The sequence below is a fragment of the Psilocybe cubensis genome, chromosome 5 (assembly GCF_017499595.1).
Source record: "Psilocybe cubensis strain MGC-MH-2018 chromosome 5, whole genome shotgun sequence".
In the NCBI taxonomy this organism is placed as follows: Eukaryota; Fungi; Basidiomycota; class Agaricomycetes; order Agaricales; family Agrocybaceae; genus Psilocybe; species Psilocybe cubensis.
In genome coordinates this window covers 1,265,636-1,291,843 of record NC_063003.1, presented here as the reverse complement: position 1 = coordinate 1,291,843, position 26,208 = coordinate 1,265,636, and the positions used below count along the sequence as shown (strand labels likewise).

Here is a 26,208-nt window from a genome sequence, read left to right as displayed (position 1 = left end):
AAGGAGTCCAACACGCGCCAACCTCACCCCCAGCACGAGGTGTATTTTTAGGCGTCACATGTCAATACCAACAAATATTCGACCTCAAGGCCTCGTGTCCCGCGTAACCCATCCTTTTCCACTACCATGGGCTACCAAACCATCGAAAATTTAATCTGGAGAGATCAATTTCAACTTGAAGCCAGAAGAATCGCGTCGTTGAAAGGACAACATTGTTTTGCTCGTACTATCTACTGTACATGTCATGATTGTGTCGTAGTCCATGGCTATCCTAATTACACTGTCATGAATCGATGTATTTAGCACATCAACTAATCACACCCACTACTACCTACCTGCTGTCAACTGTCAGTGTCAATCGCCCCGACATCAAGACGCGACATAGCGAAAATATCTTATCAGTGTGAGCCATTCAAATCTGAAATTAGCAATTCTTCAGATACTGTCGCCTTCCAGTGCTGCAATGGTTTTACAATACACCGAGTTTGATTAAATGAGTCAAATCTAGTCGACAGAAAATATAGGCCAAAATAACCCTCTTGGTTTGTAATTAAATAAAGCAAAACTCTATCGGAAGATGCATATAGATATATACTGAGATATTGGAGTGAGTGTCAGGTACGAAGCTGGTATAGTTAGTCTCTGTACCGTTATAGTAACAATATTACAAACCACAACATGGCATCTACTCTGCAGCTCCTCCGTCGGCAGCAGCTGAGCTGTCCCCAGCATTCGCATCTGCTCCACTGATAGCACCACCTGCAACAACAGCGGCCCCAGTGCTGGTAGCATGAGAAGCAACGGGAGCGGGTGCTTCACCAGCTGATTTCTTGACTGGCGTTTCAGCGGATGGCTCTTCAGTCACTTTGCCCGTCGTCTCTGGCGCAGCGTTGGCTGTGGTTGTAGTAGCCCCGGGAGTTGCAATAGACTCTGCAGCATCAGCGGCAGGGGAGACGGTAACTGAAGCCTCCCCTTTTTTCTCTTCCTCGAGGTTTGGGGTACCAGTTTGCTTGTATGCCCACTCGCTGATCCCAATCTTCGCGCCGAGGGCCTTCCAGTTCTCAAACCAAATCTTGACGCGCTCCTCGCATATACTGACCAGGTTGGGCCAGTATTTTTCGTGTTGGTACTCAAAGTTGCAGTCTCCAGACCATTCCCTCATGACATTGTCCTTGGTGAAGAACCCATCTTTGAAAATTTCCGGGTTGAACTTAACTTTTTGACGTGTAATGGGGTCAACTAAGGGCATGACCATCTTAAAGAACGCGTTGACAAGGAAGGGAACATTGATGATGAGCGCGAGACCCAGGCGTTCAGGATAATGGTTCTGCAGGATGTGCAACACGGATAGAGCAGTGGAGACCGATGGGTTCTTGCCTCTGTCTCCAAAATTGATGAGGAGTGCGAGAGTCCTAAAGAGAACCAGATGATGGAGTCAACAATAAATACTTTTCATATTAAGTCAAGGAAGCTTACTCGACACCAGGGCCCATCAAATCAACGCAGCGCTCAAGCATCCAGACCGCGTATTGGATTTGACGCGTCCCCTCTGTCGTATTTTGGCGACTAGGAATCATGTAGCATGCTGGCTTTCCGGTGGTGTCATAGCCATAGAGTACTTCTTTTCCAGTAACTGCCTATAGGCACTAATGAAGAACTATTCCAAAGGCGAACATTAAATAAAGCTGACCTCAGGCTCGACGAGATTGGCATTAAGAGTGTCGTACATGCCAAATTCACGACGCCATGCTAAAGTGCTTTCCAATCTCTGTATTGCCCCAGAAACCTTCCACTTGGATGCACGAAGATACCTAGAATGATCCACTTTTAATGAGCATACTAAGCGCCATCAATATAGCAAAACGCACCGAAGAAGGCATTCACGAGATAGCCAAAACTTCTCCTGTTCAGTGAGCTCGCCCTTCTCAATGTTGGGGATAACGTAGACTGGGTCGGCACGGGTAAAGTGTGCTAACACCTCATCATACATTGCCTGCTCGGACTTGGACAGAACGGCCCGAGGATCATCCTTGTAGGGTGTTACCGGTGGTGGGATAGGTAAGAAAACCTTCTCCGCGGTGGACATTCTAAGATGATGAATCAACAAAGAGTAGGGAAGAGAAGCTTACCAACAGTTAGGGCGCTCTTAAACCTGTTTGATCATTAATTTCGGCCCTGAAGGTTGACCCCAACAGTTCGAATCTGCCCACTCGCCCTGACGCAGCCAATCATAGCGCAGACTGAAAGATCACATATCTTGCTCAACGTAGATACTCAAAGAACTAGAAGCGAACTAAACTCTATTTAGATAATTACAATACAACATTAAAGCAGATTTAAATATCCAAAAATCAATGTTTTTTACTGGAATCAGTGCTCGAAATGGGCGGCAGTTCACCGCTGATGCGTGGTGGCGTAGGTAGAGGAGAGTCAGTTGCGTCCGCCAGGGCAGACGACAAGGAACTAACAGTACTTGCTGTGTGATAAGAGTTCGATGAACTGGCATTTCCAAGGCTTCCGGAGCCTACTGACGCTTCAGCAACCGCATCGCCAATTGAACTACCCTCGTTAGCGGAATGGTTATCGACCATCCGGATTGTTTCTCCTCGTCGGACGAGTTCTCCGATTTCTGTGGTATGTGCCTTTGAAAACATGCCAGCCAGAAGCTCTGCTTGAGCGGCCAGACTGTTCGACTGACTACGAGGTTCGCTGCTGTTGGACAACTCCGTTCCTGCCCATGAAAGTCTGGCCCCACGCGTTGGAGGTCTGCTTGTCCCTGTCCGATCCCGATTTGTGTTCTGACTCGATGCGCCAACGCTACTTCTCCATTCACGGGACCCCATAGATTCAATGGTGGGCATACGCCTGATATATCCATTTAGCATTCGTATATGTTCCTCTGCGGGATATGCTTGGTGATAATCGCTGTGCGAAACATTATGCTCAGGAGATGAGGAATAGAAGTCATCGTCTTCATCATAATGGTAGTCGTGGTGATCATGCGCGTATTCTATATCCTCGTCGGGACCGTCGTGTGGATGCGGTGGAGGAGGGGATTCTGCGCTGATTTGTGAGGATGTAGCATCGTCCGAGCGAGCAAATGCCAAAGCTTCTTCTGTTTCCCGCGTAATCTGAGATATGAGGAGGCGGAAACGATCAGCGAAGCCTGTCATTTCTTGGTCGCCTTCCTGTTGTTCATTATTCATTGGAATAAATTCTTTGTGATAACTTGGTGCATCCCCCTGCTCAGAAAAGGTAGACGAATGAGATCGACTTGGGTGAAGGCGATTTCGGGGAGATGATTTGCCAGACAGGGTCACTTCGGAGGACTGATGTTGGAGGATATGGTCGCGTGGACTTATGTGCGTACTCGGTGGTAGAAACGGTGATGGACCGGATTCTAGGCGAATATGTGACTTTTTACCCTTTAAATGGCGCGGTTTAGTTGGCTTTCGAGAAGGAGTAAATTGTGCGGACGATGCGATAAGATGGAAAGCAACCTAAATTCAATAATTAGAAATTATGATGAAATGTTGGATGAACCACCCACAATGATAGCTAATGTCACCAACAGACGGACAATCGACAGAGCAATCCAGTACCCCCACTTACGCGTTCTATGGTTACACAAGGACTCTCTGACAGACCATACAAGGTCAACGTCAAGTTTGCATCTGTACCGAACTTGCAGTTCTAAGTCAATATGCTTCTTCCAAAGAAACACGAGCACAAGATTGACAACGCTTGGCCCAAAGAGACAACACGACGATAAAAAATGCAGGGTTCGACGCAGCGTCATGAGAGCCTGTACCGAGAATCCGTGAATGAGTAAATATGTTTGTCCAGTCCACAGTATGCTTGCACAAGAAGCAAACGCAAACGATAAGCCTGTTGCGGTGCCCAGAGCCAAGGAGACGGCCTGGCCTGTGATACTTTGATAGACTGTGAACGCAATGAAGTATCGCACTGTGCTGTATATTGCCCAGGCAGCTAATACAAAGTCAGTACATGAACACGTATTTCAAAGTGATTACTCACCCATTACCAGTTGGAGAGTGTTTTTACTCCACCGCATTACAGCACGGCGCCTCTGAGGTTTCCTGTCGGAGAACGACTTCTTTTCGTCTATCACAGAGACGCTTCGAGAGATTACGTTGGACTGCGACCAGCGAGGAAGCGACAGAACCCTGTCAGATTGTCTGGATTGATGAGACACGACGTCGTAATATTCTCCGGATCCAGGTGATATGGGACGAAGCAGTGGTTCATATGGTTGTGAGTGAAGTGTGGTGTTGGTGTGCAACGTAACGCTGGAAACCGTTGAGAGATTCCTGGAGTGTACCAGGGTGCTCTGAGGTTCCGAAGGCTCAGATTTATGAGTTAAAGAAGAGTTTGGCATTTTCGTGAAGTCGTAGAAGTGAACATGCAAGGTTGAATTGACGTGGACTGGTCGTTATATCTGAATTGCGTCGTTGGTGTAATGAAATAAAAGCACTAAATGAGTCAAACTCACCGAAATATAGATAATACGCGTCAAAAGTAAGGATTACGCGTGTTTGGGAGTATTATCTCGTCGAAGGAGAGATGGAGATGAAGTTGAACCTTGGCCAATATCCATATGCGGAAGATCAATGTTTGACAGAATCCTTCCGATGCAACAAGGGATCGTCGACAGCTGTGTGAGTACAATTCGCTAAATTAGGACATGGCTGCTTCCCGTCTATTGACCCCACGCCTTCCCCCCTTCATTATCTTCACCATCTATAAGACTTGCTCATACAATGTATCCTGAGAGAGAGCCATTTGAAGTCGGCAAGCTTAAGGTCTCCGATATCCACACTCTCTAGTCAGTGTCTTGCGAGGTCGAGCCGCGACCATGCGATCAACCCCTGTTGACTAATTATTTATCAATTACATAGTTATGAGGTGTCTGGAAAGAGAGATGGCTCTCCAGGTACGTAACTTCGTCGATGTATAGATGTGCTAATATCCAAGCTTGACATTTTATGCAGTCGTTTTCCTCCACGGTATAGCATTGTGTTGTTCGGTGCTTTCTTCAAAGATCAACATCATCGTGTCATCGTAGGCGGTCCTGGAGGTGGTGTACATCCTAGCGATAGAGGTTTCTTCAACCCGGAGAAATACAAGGTTAATAGATTTTTCATAATCAAACCGTCCTCAAATCAAGGTAATCGAGCCATGTCTTTTAGATCGTTCTCTTTGATCAAAGAGGCGCGGGGAAATCTACTCCGTAAGGTTGTCGCGTATCTAATTCCATACAAGTGCTTAATATCATTTCAACAGGAGCGCCTGTCTTGAAGAAAACACGACCTGGGATCTGGTAAAAGATATCGAAAAGTTAAGAGAGTTTCTCAAGATTGAGAAATGGCATGTGTTTGGAGGGTCATGGGTTTGTTTGTTTTGTTGTGTTCGCGTCTGGCAAGATAGTCTAACAAATGCCCAGGGGTCGACGTTATCTCTGGCATACGCTCAAGTTCGTTGATCTCATGACATTACTTGACTGTCGCCTTCATCTTACATCTAGAGTCATCCTGATCGCGTGAAAAGCTTGGTCCTCCGGTATGCTTCATCAATTATAGAAAGACCAGTTCTCTGAGTTTGTGTTAGAGGGATATTCACTCTGCGCAAAAGGTAATCTATCGCAATGGTATTTACCTGGCCTAGTCTTTATCGCCATTCACAGCGAGCTCAAGTTCTTCTACCAAGAAGGAGCATCACACCTGTTTCCAGAAGCTTGGTGAGCATAACACGCTTTCAACTCTCATCATTGTGGCCTCATTGGTATAGGGATGAATATATTGCCCCAATCCCTGAAGCTGAGAGGAAGGACATGATATTGGCGTACCATGCCCAATTAAATTCGACAGACGAAGAGACCCGTCTCAAAGCTGCTAAAGCTTGGGCAAGATGGGAGTACGTATTCCGACACTTTTATCTGTTTGTCAGCCTTATCATGCCGACTAGAATGTGGACCTCAAAACTTTTAGTAGATCCGGCTCATATTGCTCACGCAGATGATGATAATTTTGCCAAGTCGGTTATTTCCTCTAACAATGTCTCCAACAAATTTACTGACATTCTTTTTTAGTGCCTTTGCACGCATTGAGAACCACTATTTCGTCAACGAAGTAATATTATCCGAACTAACTTCATTACATCCACATTGACCAATTGTAAAAGGGTTTCATGAGGGAGGGCCAATTACTTGAGCCTCAGGAAATCGATAAGATGCAAGTGTCGCTGTATTTATCTTCCTACCAAAATCTGATGGATTTTAGACGGCACATTCCCACCATCGTAGTTCAAGGAAGATATGACGTCGTTTGTCCGGTACGTCTTACGCCCACTCAACCGCCCTGAAGTGCGTCTCAGACGTTTTCCCCTTCCATAGGCCACAACTGCTTATGCTCTCAAGAAGGTAACAAGTTTAATAAATTTGATCGAGAATAGCGCGATACTAACTTGTTGCAGGTCTTCCCGCAGCTCACTTTAAATATTGTGCCCGATGCAGGTCACTCGTCCCGAGAGCCAGGTATTGCCAGATTACTCGTCGAGGTAAGGAATGCACTATTTGAAGATAAGGTCCAAGCGAAGTTGACATCGCGTCGCCATCAGGCAACTGACTCGTTCGCCGACTTGTAATCCAGAGTAGGCGTACAATAACTTCAATTAAATGTGTTTAGAAGTCTATTCGGTTGTATTAGTTCTTCGGGCAGACTCAACGAAAGAAAAAAGAAAACCTGACGAGAAATATATACCAGTGGTTTAGGTTGCCTCAGAAACAGAATTTCATCGAAGGAGGAAAATTATTATCGCATTCGGGTGCTTCTTCTTGAACATAACAATTATCTAGCTAAATAAAATGTAGCAAGGGCATTTGAAAGAGGGAATGAGAGGGAGGATTTAGATGCAGAATGAAAGGGTGTGTACATATGCCGCCGTCATTGTGGGATGCTGAGGCATAATTGGGGCGACTTGTCCAAATCGACGTTGAAAAGGATTATATATGGTACTAAGACGTCAAGGAGTGTCGTGGTGGGTGATGCGAAGACAGCAGTACGATAAAGATGTGAATGAGATGGTAATAACACAGTGCATCGAGGTAAAGACGGATAGTTCAGGTGAAAAGCTAGCAAGCCCAAAATACAGCGAGGGAGAGAAAAAGAAGATCGGAAACTGCAACATCAAATACGTAATAATGAAAATGAAAAGTAAAAAAAATAGATATTAGGAAGAGAGATGGTGTTTTGTGTCGCGGGCGGAGGGAGAAGTGATAAACAAATAAACGTCGTTAAAGTCATGAAGAGTAGCCGGGGATATCATCCGTCCTATCCTGTTTATCTGTACAAAATCCATACCACAACAACCTGGTTATGAATTCTCTAACAGAGGCTTAGGAATAGCTGGTCCTATGCGCTCTCCATGCACACGGAATCGGTAGAGACAGGTAAACTCGTCCCTTCCCCAGTTATTGAGCACCCGAAGAACTACAATTCCAACATCAATACCAAGTTCCTTGATTTCCGGGTCCACAGAGAACGTCTGCACATTGCTCGGGGCATTGATGTCGTACGTGAAGTTAGCCAGGCGCACGAATTCAGGGTTCTTGGGTAGTTCTGAGGGGTATGGAATACTGTCATGTACCGATTCCTCTTCGCCTGCTTCCGCACGAGCTGCGCGATCAGCTTTCCAAGCGCTGACACGTTCAACATTCTCCTTGCCTTCCACCATACCCCAAACCTCCATGTCCCTCGGTGCAGCAAGCATCTCATACGCCAATTCCTTCGCGATATGGTCGATTGTAAACTCTTCGATGTGTATTGGGAAAGCCAGTGCAACTCCCAGACGGCCATGGGTACCGGCGAAAGGCCAACATTGTCCATTATGCATATCTGGATGAAGAGCCTTAGTAGGCGGCCGGGACACATATGTCGCACCACCGCTGAAAAGACCGAATATTTTGCTCGAGAGGCCGCGTGGTCTGATCTCCATAAGAGGTGATGTCAAGCGAGGAATAACGACAGCTCCGCCGGAGAACAAGGCATAATCAGCCTTGGCTACAGTGTCCTTGCTCATCCTCGACACTGCAGAGTCGACCATCTGCGAGACCAATCCAGTGACGTCCTGCCCGTCTGCAGATTTGATTTGTAAAGTCGACTTGGAATCAGACCCATGAGTAATCTTGTTCCACCAAGCAGGGCCTGATTGTGCAGCAGGTACTGCGACGGGGACAGCAGCGATTGCTTTCTTGCCAAGTTCAAGAGCTTCCTGAATGCTTCCTTGCACATTAGCAAGTTTCTCCTCCAGAATCCTGATCTGCGCCCTCGCATCTTCATCACTACCGCTTGCCGCCGAAGTTCTTTGTTCCTTTTCCTTTTCGTGCAACTTTTGCTGGATGACAAGTTGCGACTGAAGAACTTCTACGTGCTGTTGGACCCCACGAATTGTCCTCGTAACATCCTCCCTCGCTTTGGCGTCCGAGTCCGCGACGTTCTTTACTTTCGAGGAAAGACGGTCTTCCGTTATACTGAGGCTGCCCAATATTTCCGCCTGTCTCTTGACACTGTCATCCACCTTGTGCTTAATTCCCTTGAGTTCGTTGGAAATTTCGAGCATTAGCGTGTCTAAACGAAGAATCCGATTGGCGAGATCGACAACGTTTGATGGGGGCGGGGCAATGGGTGTGCGCGAAGGGAAGGAGAGGCTGGGCAGATACGAAGATAAAGGATCATTTTGAAGGATATACCATGCAGAGACCATAACCAGGCCGGGTATCACGTATTTTCCAAGATGGCTCACACTCCATGCCCATCCTATGGGCCGCCGTAGGACAATGTCGAACGTTGTGCCAAAAACTTGACCAAAAAGGAAAGAAAGCATGTTGAGAGCAGAAAGAACGCCAGAAACAATCCACAGTGATAATTTAATGAAAATATGAACGATGGTACCAAGCAGACCTCCCACAGAAAAAGACCGTGGAATAGCATGCGGTGCCGGCGTCCGTGATCTTCCTCGTCGTGGTTGCGAAGATTGTCGTATAGGTTCTGTAGGCAAAGCATTCTCGTCGATCTCTGGTATTGATTCCAGACCTTGATTGGCTGAAATTAACGAATCATCCCCATTATACTCTGGAGGTTCTTGAGACAACCGTGAAACTGATCCTCGTGACACAGGGGGATTTGATGTTCGTGTTAATGATGCGCGCTGCTGGGCAGATTGCAATACCTGAAGAACAAGTCAAAGAAAGAATTATCAGGCAGATAGGCGACCTTACGCTTTCTGTTTGAGTATTCTCATCACTATCGCTTTCAGATTCGTCTTGACCTCCGGCATTGGGCTTGGAGCCTTGACCTTTTCTCCTCCTTCTCTTGTCGGCCGCTACAACAGGAAGTGTGGTTAATGGGCCTCCGCTTGGACCTTTCTTCGACTTCCTCTTTCTTCTTTTCTTTCCATCATCGTCTGAATATTCTGAGTACTCATCATCCGATAATGATGGTTTGTATGCCTTATTGTCGACTGATATACGACCACGTTTGGGCGCGTTACGTTTCGACGCTTGGAAGTCCTGCTCCTCTGCAGCATAGTCATAACTGGAATCGTTGCCATTGGTATTCGTGGCACCATTTCCAGGATTGGGGGGTGGATGTTCGTTTGACAGGTTCTCTGGTTCGCGAGATTGTTGTCGAACGTAAAACGCAGCAGCTCCTAACGCCTGTTTAGCGAAGGATAGGCCGTGTTCCAGTAGAGGACTTTTTGCCCGACCAGATGTATTGGCTTCCTCCTCAGAATCTGGCACGTGCAAGGATGAACCGGCCTTTGAGGGGGGTTTTCTGGTAGTAGTAGGTGCACGTCCGAGTTTATCTGGAGGGGGAGCGAGTCTTTTGTTGGCATGGTGGACATGGTTTTCATAGTCTTCCGATGTACTGCGCGGAAGGGGGGCCTTATCACCCCGGGATGAAGCCCATGATGCGTTGTGGGGATTGGTATATGACGAAGACATGTCAGCACCGCTTGCTGCCTGGACAAAGGCGTTGGCAATGTTGACGGATGTGTCCTTATAGGGCCACTTGTCTGGTTTGAGAGATTCTGTGGTTGTTTTTGGGCCGCCTGGACGTGAGATAATGCCAGTCGCTGATTCTCGCTGTTTAAGCCGAGCAAAGCGTTGTAGGGCGGGTTCGTTGTCTTCGTGCCCTGATTCCGAGTCGAGAGCCCTACTTCTGTCCCGAGAGGGAGATACAGGTTTCGGAGGGGATCTAGAACCGAGCGCTGGTGCGCTACAGGTGGCATAGTACTTGATGAGACAGGCCTGAAGGAAAATGTGGGAATGACATACCCGTATGCGTAGGATGGTTGTGTGCTCCCGTTCGATGGGGGTTTACCGAGAAAAGTACTATGATCGAGACGCCTGCCTTGACCTAAAGGTGTGCCCGAAAATGACATGTAACACTTTCAAGCTATTGAGATGTATACACACGACTAGAGGCAGGTTGATGTTGGAAATGAAATGTGACGGGGATTGAGATAAGAGGAATCGGGAACTATTTCGCGGTGATGGGTGAAGAGTGTAAAGAGGAATCGCAAAACGTGCCCAAACCAAGATCAAGGCGCGTTACTTTATTTGCGCCTATTTGGCTGCTCCCTCAACACGTGCATTGTTCCGCAAAACAATGCCTGACAACATTGTTCCCGCGCAACGCGTCGCGTCCTTGTTGATACGTCCATGCGGAACAATCATGTCTTGTGTTGCGGCTGGTCACGATGCCACGTTGTCCAGAAACCTGGTCAACGTCTGAATTCTTATGGTCCTGCGCCACACTCCATCTTTAGCTTATCCACAAAATGCCTTATTGTTCAGTGCGAGCTTGGTGCGATCCATTATGATATTTACTATCATTAGTGACCAAACATCGTGTCTATTAGGTTTAGCTTTAGGTATCATTTCCAGTACAACTACATGGTATGTCCTGTATGTTTTGCCCAGATATGAGCATAGATGCTTATAGCCCCTGTAAGGCTTTTCTAATTATTAGCTCTGCCGAGGGCAAGAGCATCCGCCATCTTGAAGAAAATGTCTACAGCGCTGTCTATGAAGCCATCAGTTGCATTAGTATTTACGTTGTTGGGCTTTAGGGATGAACTCACAGACGCCGCGGAATGCTTCTGATCCAGGTCCATTAGCGAATACAGAAACATCTGACAACGGTCACTTGCATCAGTTTTGCTCTTGTTGCGAAATGGACACGCGTACCTTGTAGCGAGTGAACGCCTTGGCTTTCGGTGGTACCGATAGTTCCTCCAACATTAAAACCTGGGAAGAAGTGAGTATTAGAAAGCAAACGTAATAGGGCGACAGACCGTCAACATTGTCGGTAGGGTTTACCACAATACCCTCTGGAGAAGAAACAGTAGCTACACGGGGACCTTCCGTATTGAGGACATAGGATTCACGGCTAAACAATTATATCAGCCATTCATTTCTCCTGAAATAGTCAACAAGCGCCTGACTGATCAGGGTTTGCCCCGAAGCCCGCAGCATAGGTGTATCGTGGGTTCCATTGCACAGGGAAATTTGGACCTTGGCTCCCGTATACAATGGTGTTGTTGTTGGGAAGGGAACCTTCAGACACAGTATATCCACTAAGGCCAGACTCGCCGTAAGTGCCGACTACATGAACAGAAATTGAATAGATAATTGCGCTGAAATGGAAAAAATGCATACCACCCCCTCGCTTTGACCTATCGTCCCTTTGGGCAGCAATATATTTAGTATCAGCCCCACCAAAAACGTCCTAAATCATAAAAATTAAGCAAAACTAAACAATAACAAGAATGCGATGCTCCTTACGAAGCCATGACCATGATCAGCTGTGACTACAATTAAAGTATTCTCATATTCGCCTATTTTCTTCAGATCTAACAGAACAATTAAGGCTCTATAAGGCAACAACATGACCAAATTGGGCTCACGGGCAATAGACGCTCGGATGGTATCGTCAAGTTCGAGGAGTTCTCCCAATGCGCGGTCATAGTCAAGAGCGTGCATCATCTGCGATCGGTCGTGAGAAGGAAATTAATACATAGATGGCTCTTCCTCACCTTATCGATACTAGCAGCCTCGGACATCATGAACCATCCCGAATTCCTCTTGGTTCTGGCCTGTAGAATATCAATGGCTTTCAGTGTCATATCCTTCAACCCGGGTTGGTCAGTGGCGTCAGAGCCGTCTCCTGTTGGGCTATTTTTCAATCCGTTAAGATTTTCGGTCAAAACCTACAGATGTCATTCTCAATCAAATTGTTCATCTGTGTAGGACATAAGACTTTACATTACGATCAATCCATTTGGCCCTGTATAGCCGAAAAACTTAGACAACAGATGGGTCTCCGTAAATTTACGACGCACATATTTCCAGCTGTAGACAAAAAGGGTTCAAAATCACGAGCCACTGTGGATTGATGGAAAAGTACTCACTGGAGAAGATGCCCAGCGTCTTTTCTTTAACAGGGGCACTCTTCAGCTCTGTGTTGCTGTAGATAACATTGTAGCCTTTCGTTTCGAACGCCTTGTAAAAGTCGGTGCCATTTGGGGATCCTTTTCCAGCGATAAATTGTTCAGCTCCACCCCTATTGCCATGAAGCCAACAATGAGTATTCGTAGAACTGAGAAAGTGCAACTCCTACCCGAAAATAACATCAGGGGCGTCACAACTTGTCGGCCAGGCATAAGAAGCGTTGACAGCGCTGGCACCGTAGAGGTATTCGGTCACGACTGCCGCGTACTGGCCACCTAGAATTCTCATGTTAACGAATCTTCAAGATGACAATAGACGAGTTTAAGTACGATCACGGGTATGAGCGCAGAGGGCAGCTATATTAACAAATCGTCCGTTTCAGCAAATGTTTTCCGTATATGATGAAAATGCGATTTTTCGTACCTGGAGTCGCATCAGCGATGAAAGCTGTTGATACAATCCCCAGGGCGCCACCAATGCGTCTGCGGAAGAGCTCAGCAATAGTCTCAATCTTAGGGTCGTCGAAAGAGTTTTTGGACTAAAGACAAGTTGCAATTGGTCAGTAAACTCATTTGGTGCGTGCATGGAGAAGAGAAACTAAATCTTACGCTATCTGCGTAAACATTTAAAGCATTAACTGAAGACTTCTTTCCAGTGTAAAGGGCGGTGGCGGAATTTGCGGAATCGGTGATAAATGAATCAACGGAATGTGTCATTTGACTGGAATGAAAATTTCAATTCCTTGCGTGATGCATCGGAACGATATGGATGAACGTACTGTCCAAGGTTATCCATCTGGTCCATTTGCATTAGACTTTGATACTTTCCATTAATCGACTTGTGGGCAATTAGTCGTGCTGCTGTGATCATGGGCTGTGTCATTCCTTTTAACGACGAACCTCAGTAAATGGACAATACTAGATAGATGTAGTATTTTCACCATCGCCAATAAAGAGCAGAACATTTTTTGCTTTGCGCTGTGTCGCAGGCTCGCGTACTGTCCAAGTCGCAACAGTGGTACTACCGCCGTTGTAAGTCAACTTCGCCTTGTACGTTCCGGGCTATTTATAGATACATGAGCGACTGCGAAGAGAGCAAAGTGTTAGAATGATGATGATACCTTTGTCAAGGAGAGCTTTATAATATTCAAATGCAAGTTAATTGCGTGTGATCTACATTAGGGGTGATAATCAACAACGTACAGCACGGTAAGCTTTCGAGGCGACGTTTACAACCGTTATCTCGCCTGCATCTCTGGCGAAGAGATCCTCGAAGTATCTATAATATGAACACAATGAAGTAATGAAGGAATTCTGTCAGGCACGCTGCAATCCTTGGATTAAAAAAAAAAATACCTACGAAAAGCTCCATTTTTCCAAAGCTGGGTCCCGCAATTTGAAGAAAGTAGTAACATCCTGGCACGAGCCCTTTCCGCTTTGGATGCAAAAACTGAACTTCTCGTTCACGATACCTCCGTTATAAGCTTCGCTACCATTGACAGGAGCATGAACTTCGAGACGAATGTCAAATAGTTGGCCAGCCAAAAAGTCTGTTTGATCAGGAGGGAAAACACATCCTAAAGTTGGACATGTTCCAAGTCTCTGAAAGGTTTGTGCAGAGACAATACCTGCGCCTGCAAGGGCTAAAAAGAGGATCGAAGTCCGGGGGGGCATGTTTGCGGATGCTGGATAGTGAGGAGAATGCGATATGCAAGTAATAGTCTGGCTTTTATGTGATGTATTACCGTTCCGCCACGATAGAGAACGGCACACGTTTTGATGACTCGGTTGGCAAGCTCGCTTTGGATATGGTACTTCACGATCCAGGGGCTACAATATGGTGGTCGCGCTGATACTGGATAGCATAATGGTGCACAAGCGAAAATCAGAACATGAAAGTGACCGTACAAGCCCCGAATCGTCCGTGTAGTATCGATATAGCTCGCCATCAGGGAGGATAGATAAGTCGTTCAAACACATTGATGACGGCATACGTTCCGCTGTTTGGTGGCCTTCAGCGGTCACACGACGGTAGTGAAAAGGTTTTCGAGCTATCCCAAGAATCGGCAGAACAGAGCCAGTCCTTCCAAAGTTGGTCTGAAAGACAAAGTGAAATATACGCTGCCGATGTCAAGAGATGACAAGTATGGTATATGCGCAGAATCTCAGAGCAAACCCGCTTGGGTTAACCTTGGGATAACCCAGAATAACCCACGCGAACATTACGAACGTGCTTCCGAGTCAACTCAACTTTTGAATCACATCATTTTACACCGAATCCGAATGTTCAACCGTGTCCTAGTAGAGGTTGTTAGAGACAGAGGCAGGCAGAAACCCATATTAGGCTGATTTGCTGATCCACGTACGGTTTGAACTTATGAACGGTTCCAGAGAGCATGTGCTCCTGAAATCAGTTATTTTTAGAAGCGTTTAAGTTTAGGTATCCTGCTCGACAGGCGCATGGCCACAACGTAGTGGCACCCAAGACTGTGCCAAGAAAGTCAAATTCAAGCTCGAGACTAGAGTCTAGTGTGTAGATATGAGTCTGATGACATAGGAGCGAATCATCTATGCCGCAAAATAGCTGAATAATTAATATTCTAGTTTGGATTCATTTTTGTCCCAAGGTTTAAAGCAAAAATCGGCATGAATAGGGGCGACCGCCATATGAGAGCAGGCTGGAGAAGCTTGATTAGGCGTTAGTGTTGCTGAGCAAACTATCAGAGTCGATGCTGGTGGATTGAGATAATAAAAGGCTGTTGTTGAATTTGCTAAGACAGATAAGCCACTCTTGCCTTTTTTTCTCCCTTGAGGGTGGTGTAGGCACCTGAATGCTGAAAAAGGCTAATTCAAAATGGAGATTAATAGTGCAAAACTCTACAACGCTTCAATTTTGCGTCAAGAATACAATTCGAGATGTGGCAAAGGTTCGACGAAATTGGTTTCCAGTGTCTTTGAGGTGTCGCTAATGGTTACAATTAATACTTCCAGCATCTACAGAGAAAAGGCTAAGGCAGTGATAGCATACGATCATATCGAGAACTTACAATATCTCATAATTATCCTCCAAAGAGTATTCAACTCCACCGAACGCCAGTCGGCAGCCATTCCTACATGATAATTTGTATTACTAGGGAACGTATACAAGATATCTCGTTTACGTACAGATGTTCTCCAGCTTTTCCTGGAACCTTCACGCCATTAACCATCCCAACAGCATGATAAAGTCTTTCACCACCCTCTTCGTATCCTCCTTCGACTGGTCGTCTTCCTGGAGGAATCCTGCCGTGAGAGGTATGCACGAATTCCATTTGGTCCGGCCTAAATGGAAGGAGATCGTATCGTCCATGGTGTCCGTGCTCTCCTCCACCATAGGGTACTGAAGCAAACGGTTGAAGATGAGGTCCGATTTTGCATGGATGAACTGATTTTTCAAACAAGGCTGATCCAATGAAAATCGGAGATGTCCCATCGGCGTCGTAAAAGGGTGGCTGTCCAGTTTGATAGTGATCTGGAAAAGCTGCAGATGTTGTTAGAGGAAGTCTGTATCCGGAGGGTGGGGGTGCAGGGTTGCCAGCATAAGGAGGAGGTGCGCCAGCGTGCTCGCGATTAGCCTCAGGAAATCTGGGAGGAACACCAGGCATATCCATTTTCTTATAGTTCTTGTGCGACGAGTCCGAATTAGACGATGAATTTGAGGAAGAAGAGGAAGAGGAGTCGTGACTTCTTCGGCGAGGTGACATATTAGCGTCAGAGTATAATATATGAACAAAAAGGACAGTCAATACTCAACGGAATAAAGGTTGCTGTGGGTATAATCAATGTGTACAACTATAATAATAGAGCAGTTTGTGGGTCAGAACGTGATTGATCTGATAATTGATCTATCTATCAAAACCCCAGAGTTTCGGCAAATAACGCCCTTCACTCTGTTGCAAACATGAAAGCGAACAATTTGAAAGCAATTGACGACTCGGTGTGTGTAGTTTTTATTTGATTATATGCATTTAGTTTGGCCCGTATAGTACATAGTTTAATTGTATATATTAGTTGGCTGAAACCCTTACCTTTCTCCAGGTCCAGGAGGAAGGGGGAGCTCCTCAAAGTCCCATTCACTCGAATTGATAGCAGGTAAACCCAATGAAGACTTCCCCAAGGGAGCCTTTCGTGTAGAGGTATTTTGAACCACAGGTGCTTTCTTCATAGTTGGAGTTGGTTTTGGTTTCGCAGAGGATACTTCTTCCGGGGGTTTATCGTCCTTTATGGACATCGATTGCATCGCACGCGTGAACGCACTGTGCGAATCCAAGATGCAGTCAGAGATGGTATATACAATGGGGATTATCATGAATCATGACTGACTGAATCTCCTGATTACGATGGTGACACCATGCTTTACACACTTCTTTGAATTGGATGAGTATCGCAGCAAGATCATTGTAGAACTGTAATAGCCTGAGTAGTGATTCATGAATCGCTGTGTAAAGTTTCAATGCTCACTTGGAATCCCTCCTCCAAGTTCCGAGTTATCTCTCTATATTTAGAATAGGCCATGTCAAGGGATTGCAAAGCGATTTCGCGCTCTTTGACACTGGGGTCATCTTTTCTCGAATCTAGAAATTGTGTGTTTAGATTCTGTAATCATATGAGTTTATTATAGTGCTTTTGAAATATTGATGTTACCTTGATCTCCGTGATCATTTCATCTTGTTTCCTCCGAATTTCTTTCATCTCCACAATAAATCGATCATATTTAGCAAGCTCTTCATCCAAAATATCCTCAAACATATCCGGCGTAACCTCTGCCATACGTTCAAACCCAGCAGCGGCTTGCATTATACGTCCTTGAATATCATCACCATCAGCCAGAGTCTGCGCCCGATGCAGAATTTGATCTCGATCTTGACGCAGTGTATCAAGTTCTTCAAGCTTCACACGCAAAGCGCGGGCATGGGTTCGAGTTACTTGTCCTTGTGGCGTTGTTTGTGCAGCCGAAGAAATGGTAGATGATGGAATAGCGGCTTCAAGAATTTCCTGCCCGGAAGTGAGTAGGGCCTACTTGCGAATGATGAGATAAATCACCTCGTCAAGCGTCAATTCACATATGTTTTCCTCCCATTCATCCCATTTCTGCCGGACGGTTTCATCGCTCTCCGCAGCTTGAGTTAGAATGCTTCTATATCTCTTCGACTTTTCTATAAGTTCAACATTCGCCTCGTATGACTTCAAGCGGTTCAGTGGGACCTCTTTTCTGGCGGCTTCATCTTCGGAAGCCTCAGTGTCTAAAATATCCAGCGCCTGGCATACTTGTGATTAGAAAAGTGTCCGACCTGGAAAACATCGTCGTTGTTTTACCTCTTCGAGAATAGCCAAATCTTGACGTGCGAGTCTTTGAACGTCTTCAATAGATGCCTCTATCTTTGCTGGCCCATCTTCTAATCTCACTTCTTCTGCCTTCCGAAGGAGACTTGGGGGAAGCCCAATTGGTCGCTCAAGGGCTTCCAAAGCTGATGGAAGGTTTAATCTCCGAAGCTCTCTGATGCTGGGATGTGAAGAATGAAAAACGGAAGAAATGTGGTGCACATACTCATCAATCTGATCTTGAAGTTCCTGTGCCACGTCGAATATTTGATCCTTTATAAGATTTTGTTTTCTGTCTTTGTATATACCTGTTAAAGTAACGCTAAGCGCCTGTATCAATGGCACAGTTTGCCAACACTTACTGATCGCCTCGCGGGAACCCCATCCTGCAAGGTTACTGAACAGTTGATGTCGCGTGCCAAGAATACCACTTGGATTTTGAAGTCCTTTAGGGATAGTAGAATTTACAAGTTTGGCTTCCTGGATTGGTGGAAGTGCAGATGGAGATGGGACATCTTGGTGATAAATGAGATCATTGTCGCGTTGGGCTCGGGCTTCACTCTTCTTAACAGTTTCTAGAAGAGACTGAAATTTTTTTTCAGGTGAATAGTTATCGTGTATCCAGAAGACGAACCTGTGCATCTTGAAGGACTGTCGATGCAACCTTCCCACGTCGACCAACATCGTAAGCTTGTTTGGCTTCGATATGAGCTTTCGCCAATCGCCCTAGTTCATTTCCATATCTAGAACAATTACTCTGAGTTATCGATGGGGGCCAAAACCAAAAAGACATTCGGACCTACGAGCTTCATATTCAACGAGGCTTTCCCTGTATTCCGCGACAGATGAGAAATGGTGCTCTTTGGTCTCGATATGAGGTATCCAGTCCTTTCGAAGAAAAAGTCAAATCAGCGGTCTGAGGTTCTTATTGAACTGATTTACTGAAGGAAGCAGCGCTCTGATTTCAGATGGTGCATTTCGGAATGCAGACGATGCAGAACGATATAAAGATGCAGCCTATAAATAGAGACATCTGGTCACTGAATTACTGTGTATGCAGGGGGAGTTTTATACCGTAGATGCAATTTTTGCTATGACCGAGTTCTTGTACTGATCTTAGAGCGGATTAGTTCTGGTGACTGCAAGTAGATTCATAACCTTACTGAGTTTGGCCATTTGCCATGAACACTCTTGTGCCTGAGCAAGCATAAGCCACTCCAAGCCCTTTACGAAATCAGTGGAAAGGTCAAGAGCGATTTCTTCATCGCTTGGAGAATAGGTAAGTTTTGGAAGGACAACGGAGTGGAGGTAGAGTAAGGTCCCGGCTGCTTGCTGAGAAAATGAATCCTTCAGAAGAATAAATCAAAATTTAATACATGGAGCTGTACCTGGTAATTCGCGGCAGCGCCCTTTATACCGTCATTGTTTGATCGATCTTGGGCGCTGCCTAGCTGAGAATAAAGAGCAGCTAGGTTGAATAACAGGCACGCGCGTTCGAAAACAAGATTATTCAAGGTGACCGGAATGGAGGATGGAGTGAAAGCAGGAGCATATGAAATTGCGAGTTGCATCTTGCGAAGGGGCAATTAGTCGCTAGAAGATCAGATTTCAAAGCACGATTATCTTACATCCGTTGGTAACTTGGTCAAAATGGATATAAGCTGTGCGTGGTACCTGTGTATTTGGTTAATTTTTGTTCGGAGACAGAATATACAAGGGTTCGAGACGATTTACAAGAGAGAATCCCCGACCCGATTTTCATGCACGACGCCACCTACTCCATCCCTTCTGAGATCTTGCCATGATTTGATATCTTCCTTGAATTGGTCTGGGTGGGCGCCTCCCTGGTTTGATAAATATGCTCTGGTAGCCTGTTTGATTTCGATTGGATAAGCTTTTTTGAATGGTATTGACAGTAAATTAGCCATTGTAATGTGGTCGAACGCGGACCTAAGGTGCAGTGAAAGGGCTGTACAAAAACAAGACAGAAAACAAACGCGTCAGTCAGCCCAATCTAATCAGCAATCATGTGACTGTCCAAAGATTCTAACCTCACCAGGCTCATAAGATTGGGCTCATCAGAAACCAGCACCCTTACGTAATCAATGGGCTTGGCGCCAAGAGCGGCCAAAATCCAGCTCGAAAAAAAAATCAAAAGTTATGTTGACGGAAAATGGTTTCAGACAAAAAGTTTAAAAAAAAAAAATTCATAAATGTGCATATACAATCCTTACTACTAGCCTTTATGCCCACAATAATAGAATTACACCTCAGAGGTCAAATTGTAGTCTCTGGAAGTCCATAATGAGTCTGAGAGGTATTACTTAGGCGTGACTTATTGTCACGTGTGGTCACGTGTACCATTATATAAGCGGCCAAAAGAACATTGTCAAATTTTCGAAAATCTCCCAAACTCGAGAAAACACCATTTCTGACGTGTTAGACTAAAAAAAAAGGAAAAAAATTAAAATCTTTATAACTTCTTGAGATCAAAATTTTTTTGAAAAAAAAAACCACAGATGTGTTCAAAGAAGCATAACCTACATATCTGTGGTTCAAAAATGTAGAATAGTGTGAGTGCAGAAGGGTTGAAAAGGTTCGGAGGTAAGCCAACTTTTGCTTACCTAAGGGGGTGCTGGTTCCTGATGAGCCCAATCTTACCTTGCCAGCAACCACAATTAGGATTTATCTCCGTTTCACATCATTGGCCGCCCCTTTGCGCTGAGACTAGATATTATCATGCACTACAATTACTCCTCTCAGGGCTTTCTGGAATATGGTAACCGGAATTGCGGAGAAATGGTAGCTGGAACTTGTACTTCCTTCCTCGGAATCAACCTTGTTGGATGGTGCGCTCCGTGAAAGCACTATTATACCCAACTTGTGGAATTGTTCCTTGCCATGCTTTCTATATCTCCGCTCGCTCTGCTAGGATTTAATTTCGTTATGCTGTGCCCAATCTTGCCGAATGGTACCCATAACACGGCCTACTGGACCAATCAATGATCGAGACCGGCAATGGTACAACTTGGAGCTCTGTAGAAGCAACGTTCTTATACCGTGCAATCTTATAACCATGCATCTGGGTTAGTGTCATGTCCTGAAGTGGAAATGACAACCCTGGCTTTTTATCGCATCCTGGCCAATTTGTTGTTGCACCCAACTAGAACAGGCCAACTCATAAATTGATCACACGCATCTTTCCGGACGGCTTGCTGCGAATATACAGGGAACATCGCAGCTTGTGTGTCACTGCAATTCCACATCCCGACATAGAAGGACTTAAAAAAGCTTATACATTTCGTTCGGGAGCCATCTCGTAATTTGTGGTAATGGTGCCCCCTTTTGGCTTTTAAAAATACCAGATCTGAAATATGCCATAGATATGCAAACCAGGTTATCTCGGACACATCCTGTCACGCGCACGAATACGATATAATATACAAGAGTTTTGGCTCTCACGTAAAAAACAGGCCGTAGAAAGGTAATTTCAATCTAGACGGCTCCGCAATTTTGAGTGTATATAAACCGACGTACATATTAACTAAAACTCTACTTCCCTTGTCTCCTCCACACAGTTATTACAATGTCGAAGGAACTTATCTGCTACCAGAACGCCCTCCTCTCCGTTGCTTCCCTTGCTACGGGTGATGTTGTATACCGAGCAGATTGTTCTGCTTGTATGTTTCCCCATACGCTTTTTTGACGGATGTTCATTGTCTTCTCAGCTGTCATTAGAAATGAACAACGTCTAGACGCACGACGTGTCCGGGACTCCTCCAATCCCGACTACACGCAATACGGCTACCCAAATGCTGCACCCCGCTATCCGGATGGCTCTCATCAACACAATGGTTCTCCCCATTACCCCGTTGATTCCAATGCCTACCCCGGAGCCCAACATCCTTATCACGGTGGTTCCCACGGCATGGCTATACCCCAAGGATATCCTTCTGGAGGTTACTACCCACCTCCTACCACGTCTCATTCGTCGGCAACAGGTCCTTTGATTTCCCATGTGAGCTTTTTTCTTCAAGTCGGTTCATAATCTTTACTGATGAATACCTTCTTTAGTGGAGGACTTTTTTAACTGTATGTCATCCGAATTGGATCTGTCTAGCGACTGCGCTCAATGTGATTTTTATGATAATAGAACCAACGGGTCCAGGTCAACATCGAAGGCTACGGTTGGTTAGTTGGAACTGTTGTTGCTATGCTCGGCGCTGTACAGGCAGTGAGTGCTATGTCTTTTGGCACTGTAGTGTCAGTGACTGGCTCTGACAAGCTTACTCAGGTAACAGGCGCTTTTGTTAGGGTGAGGTATGTCTGTTCGGGTCGCGGGCGGGAAGACAACTTCCCAAATAACCTTGACCACGTCCGCCCTTGCTAAAGTTTCACACACGTACCATCTTATTGGGAACTGTACACGCTTTCTTACCTATTTCGTGCAGTCTGTGATCAGACTGGCATCTCCTCAAGCACTGTATCTATTGGTAAACTAATATATTTTCTTACATCTTGATATCCCATTCCGAAAAGGAGCCATCCAAGGCTGGCAATCTAAAGCGTGAGATTTCAGTATCTAAAGTATAGATAGGTACAGCCAAGAAAGTAAGGACCGGAATGGACATGTTACAGCAACATCTTCGAAGGGTTGACGGTAGTATGAGGTAATGTGTGAAAGCCTTGGAAATACAATTCACCAGGGACACGCACAGAGTAAAGACTCAAGAGTTCGAATTCAACGTGGGCTGGGAAGTTCCTTGAAAACCAATTGTGCCGCCGATCATCCGGTTACATGAAAGGTTTCCTGCCCCAAACCCTTCGCAGTACGGCAGATCCAAAGGAGCCACTTTAATCCCAAAGGCTTTCTAGCAGGGGATTGCTCTATCGGTTCCTACCCTACTTGATAGCTTAAACCAATAAATTTAGTTCACTGATTCCATGGAGTGCACCTGCCCAACTATCAGCTCGAAACGACATTGGAGATAAATATTTTAATTTTACCATTAATTATCAGGGATTTTACAAGACATAAAAGGTGATGAGCGCGGACCCTGGATGTCGGCGAGCGCTCTAGATCAGGTCGATGGTCCCTGCCAGAGGTCCACTTCGGGAAACTAAAAATTATACACTGTTACAGACACCTATATATATATATTCTCGACATTGCCTTTGTTCATTAATTCGGATCCTTTTGCCTCCAAATGGGCAAAGCGTCGCGGGAAGTGACAAACAAAATAAATGACCCTCAATCTAGATCTATTGGCTGGTATATCGTTTTGCGGAGCGAGTGGTGAGCAAAGGGGAGCATGTGAATTTCCAAGGGGGGCTATTAGCAATATGATGAAGGGTACGATACGGTCATCGTACGTTGACGTACATCAAACTCCCCTGCAACTTTTGGATGTCTAGCTAAACCTCAAAGTCACTGTTTAAAAGCCGGACGACAATATCCTCCGAATCCCGAGGTAATGGGAACTCGAATATCTGGATAATTAAGAAGAAGCCTTTTCGAGTAATATATCTCGGTATTGATATCTTTCGACATAGATGATAGTTCGCCAGATTCCCAAGATGGAACATAATGGTGTTCATACTAGTACCCTTACAGTGCCCAAGTTGTACAACAAATCTTAGACTCGTCTTCAAAAGGAATGGTTCGCGTGCCTTTCAAAGTCAGCGAGCTTTAATAAGAGGACAGACATGTGTACGCTTGGCCTCGGAATAACTTGTATGCATTGTTCTCAAAACTGTTCAACGGATTCCGTACACGAGGCTGCTACTTCACCACAGCAACAGCACAAGACAAGACCCGAAACACATCATCTATGATGCACATGAACTCACCAGACGCGTGCTGATGAAGCTAATCCCTTTTTCGCACCGCAAACGGTCACGGGCGCCTATTTTAAACAGGCGCCTTAACAACCACCGCGAAGGAGATCTTTCGTTATTCGCTTGTATGATTGTCGTCTTTGATGAACGTAATTGATAGATGTCGGCTATCCTTTGCTGTCTCGACTTACTTTTTCTGCAGAGATACGGGGGAAAGATACACAGTATCTGCTAACGCCCCAGAGTGCACAGTTAGTCAGGCGGCGGGCGCATCAGCGGGGGGATTTATCGCTTGCCATCTTACCACATGGACATGCGGACACGGAGACTTTGTGTAACAAAAATGGGCACCGCATTCAGTTGGCCTTGCTTACGGGTGTATATAACATATACTGGCAGGGTGCCTGGGAATTTGAGACAGGTGCCACTCCAGTGCATGTACATCGGGCGTTCGTCGCCTTGATTGGATAACAATATGTCAAAACTAGCACCATAACAGTATCATCGTAATGGCAGTAGCACCGAGCTTGATTGGCAAGAGGTGACGTCGGTGCTTACTTTCGAATCCAATGACCCTGGCTCCATCAGAGTCCGTCTGAGGCTAGGAAGGTGTGCAGCAGCTGGTGGCTGAGGTGTGTGAAGACAATGCTCTACACATGCGTACATATGCCCCCCGTCCGTTTATCTAGGACCGAACGAAGCGGGTGAACATCGGGATGATCTACCAATTTTGTGCATTTTGTGTGTGGGTATTCTCTTAAAGTTGACTGTAAAAATATAAATATAATACGTTGCCATCATATTGGGTGTTTAAAACCTCTAGGTGGCGCCATGTTCATTTCATTTCCAGCATTTCAAAAAACCCCAGATTTCATGGGAGAGGAATCGGATTTGTTCACATTCAAGGCTTTGTCAAGGTTTCTCCAATTTCCACTTCCATCTCAAAGATACCCCGTGGTGAATTATCTTTAGCTACATATCATTTTTGACCGAGTTTGAGATAGCCAGTCTGTTGCTGATGTATTCCGAAGGTGTAGGGATTTGTTTCGTAAGATCTAGCCTCTTGTTCGTGGCTCCTGAGCAATGGCTCACCATTGATCCTGTTCTATAATGATTTCTGTGCTCTCTATTTCGAGCTGGGCGGTGAAGAGGTAATAAAAATCAAACCGGCATCTCCGCCGGGAGCCCAAAAGGGTTTTTCACCGGGCAGCAGATTCGTCAAAAGAGTGGGTCGCTATATGAACTCGTTTATTTTTCGTGGGTGTAATTGGAGGATGAGAAAGGTGCGTCGGGTATTATTCGTTAGGGGTGTCCGGAATGTCCGAATATAGGGCAGGTTTAACCTATTTGCTCGACGACACCGTTGTTAACCGACGGTGATGTCGCATTTTGCTTCACTTTAACCTTTCTCATCCCCGGACGCGATTGGTTGTTACTGGTTGCCAGATTTTTCAAAACGTTGCCGATCGATATCTGGTGCTTCATTCCTCAGGCCGCGGTGTCGCTTCAACAATTGTTAGCAATTGCAGAAAGCTTAACAGCTTGATGTGTGTATGGTTTCGATATTATTTGAATATCTATTTTCTGCTCTAGAATCGATTCCATATTCTTTTGCAGTAAATGATAAGTGCAACTGTCACCACAATTTGATACGAACGATATGGAAATTCACCGAGAGCATTACGGGAACTGAAATCCTGAAAGTAGAACGTTTGTTTATGAGAAAAGAGATACGCTATCACAACCAGAACTACGCGCTTGGACATGTGTTCGCTGTGGACCCGAATTTGACTCCCAAATGGTGAATAAAGTTCTGAGTTTGGACGTCGGAAAGCCTGGCCCCAGTCGGTAGTATACACGAAAGAGAAAGCAGGGGCAGAATATGGACATGCAGAGTCCAAGTATGAAATGCATGCCTTTGCCAGTAGAATGCTCTGAACACCCTGAAGCATAAGTCTGGTATCAATAGCCTTCTGTCAGGAATATTGGGAAATAAGCAGGACACGACGCCGCGAAATAAGCTCTAGTCCCGAGAAGCTGGGACAGTGGTCGAAAAAGGCGAGCTGCGACCAGAGATGAGGCGAGAATGTGGTTGAAAATCAATGAAGGGATAGCCTCATCGTAGAGGCTGATAAAGCCTCGTGTACGGAATGCGAGAGCCATCCCGCATGTGGGCGAGTAATTATGAGAGGCATGCATACCGAGTCTGGCGGTGAAGCTTGAAGCTGTGCGTGCCAGAGAGGACGACAGAGTGATCATACATGGCTCTCGATCATTGCAACAAACAAAAAAAAGGCAAGGTTGTGGCTGTGCAGTTGGAGGAGTCTGCCGAGGTGATCAATTGTATGGATCTGAGACTGAGAATGGTCAGTTGCTTGCTTCCGTCCCTGTCCCTCATATCGATACCCTCCTTCCCAACGATCCCTACCTCTCCTTCCCGCTGTATACGAACGCTCCCTAGCGCTGGTCTCGTTATAG

The 26,208-nt window shown here is 45.6% G+C and overlaps 7 protein-coding genes across 7 annotated transcripts; 2 read left to right on the top strand and 5 right to left on the bottom strand.

The window, feature by feature from the left end:
- Positions 1-685: 685 nt before the first annotated feature.
- Positions 686-2,086, bottom strand: JR316_0005885 (CRAL-TRIO domain-containing protein C23B6.04c; the record flags this gene model as incomplete). Its single annotated transcript, XM_047891636.1, has 4 exons — positions 686-1,412; positions 1,477-1,637; positions 1,691-1,811; positions 1,869-2,086. The coding sequence occupies 4 exons, from the start codon at positions 2,084-2,086 to the stop codon at positions 686-688; spliced, it is 1,227 nt and encodes a 408-aa protein (XP_047748985.1).
- A 265-nt stretch (positions 2,087-2,351) lies between these two features.
- Positions 2,352-4,399, bottom strand: JR316_0005884 (uncharacterized protein; the record flags this gene model as incomplete). The annotated part of the gene is made up of 4 exons (XM_047891635.1): positions 2,352-3,500; positions 3,551-3,558; positions 3,613-3,990; positions 4,039-4,399. The coding sequence occupies 4 exons, from the start codon at positions 4,397-4,399 to the stop codon at positions 2,352-2,354; spliced, it is 1,896 nt and encodes a 631-aa protein (XP_047748984.1).
- Positions 4,400-4,781: 382 nt separating this feature from the next.
- On the top strand, positions 4,782-6,663 carry JR316_0005883 (putative proline iminopeptidase; the record flags this gene model as incomplete). The annotated part of the gene is made up of 17 exons (XM_047891634.1): positions 4,782-4,846; positions 4,920-4,954; positions 5,013-5,027; positions 5,087-5,148; positions 5,211-5,251; positions 5,305-5,410; positions 5,465-5,494; positions 5,546-5,580; positions 5,629-5,652; positions 5,705-5,758; positions 5,809-5,934; positions 5,986-6,054; positions 6,110-6,149; positions 6,202-6,351; positions 6,413-6,439; positions 6,493-6,576; positions 6,637-6,663. 17 exons carry the CDS (start codon positions 4,782-4,784, stop codon positions 6,661-6,663), a joined length of 990 nt encoding a protein of 329 aa, XP_047748983.1.
- Positions 6,664-7,392: 729 nt separating this feature from the next.
- On the bottom strand, positions 7,393-10,461 carry JR316_0005882 (Spindle pole body-associated protein sad1; the record flags this gene model as incomplete). The annotated part of the gene is made up of 3 exons (XM_047891633.1): positions 7,393-9,246; positions 9,296-10,295; positions 10,355-10,461. The coding sequence occupies 3 exons, from the start codon at positions 10,459-10,461 to the stop codon at positions 7,393-7,395; spliced, it is 2,961 nt and encodes a 986-aa protein (XP_047748982.1).
- A 579-nt stretch (positions 10,462-11,040) lies between these two features.
- Positions 11,041-14,205, bottom strand: JR316_0005881 (Alkaline phosphatase H; the record flags this gene model as incomplete). The annotated part of the gene is made up of 20 exons (XM_047891632.1): positions 11,041-11,105; positions 11,164-11,214; positions 11,270-11,329; positions 11,377-11,471; positions 11,527-11,686; positions 11,741-11,810; positions 11,867-11,934; positions 11,989-12,067; positions 12,118-12,291; positions 12,347-12,368; positions 12,424-12,433; positions 12,493-12,644; positions 12,702-12,807; positions 12,862-12,888; positions 12,956-13,070; positions 13,141-13,252; positions 13,311-13,416; positions 13,473-13,593; positions 13,735-13,810; positions 13,892-14,205. 20 exons carry the CDS (start codon positions 14,203-14,205, stop codon positions 11,041-11,043), a joined length of 1,983 nt encoding a protein of 660 aa, XP_047748981.1.
- Positions 14,206-15,574: 1,369 nt separating this feature from the next.
- JR316_0005880 (pH-response regulator protein palA/RIM20) lies at positions 15,575-19,820 on the bottom strand (the record flags this gene model as incomplete). Its single annotated transcript, XM_047891631.1, has 18 exons — positions 15,575-15,641; positions 15,697-16,257; positions 16,599-16,826; positions 16,894-16,976; positions 17,032-17,166; positions 17,215-17,565; positions 17,614-17,829; positions 17,887-18,067; positions 18,119-18,200; positions 18,255-18,477; positions 18,527-18,635; positions 18,692-18,780; positions 18,835-18,909; positions 18,967-19,007; positions 19,056-19,224; positions 19,281-19,463; positions 19,521-19,566; positions 19,627-19,820. The coding sequence occupies 18 exons, from the start codon at positions 19,818-19,820 to the stop codon at positions 15,575-15,577; spliced, it is 3,033 nt and encodes a 1,010-aa protein (XP_047748980.1).
- Positions 19,821-21,478: 1,658 nt separating this feature from the next.
- JR316_0005879 (uncharacterized protein) lies at positions 21,479-22,550 on the top strand (the record flags this gene model as incomplete). Its single annotated transcript, XM_047891630.1, has 5 exons — positions 21,479-21,572; positions 21,621-21,910; positions 21,967-21,984; positions 22,046-22,212; positions 22,490-22,550. The coding sequence occupies 5 exons, from the start codon at positions 21,479-21,481 to the stop codon at positions 22,548-22,550; spliced, it is 630 nt and encodes a 209-aa protein (XP_047748979.1).
- Positions 22,551-26,208: the final 3,658 nt, after the last annotated feature.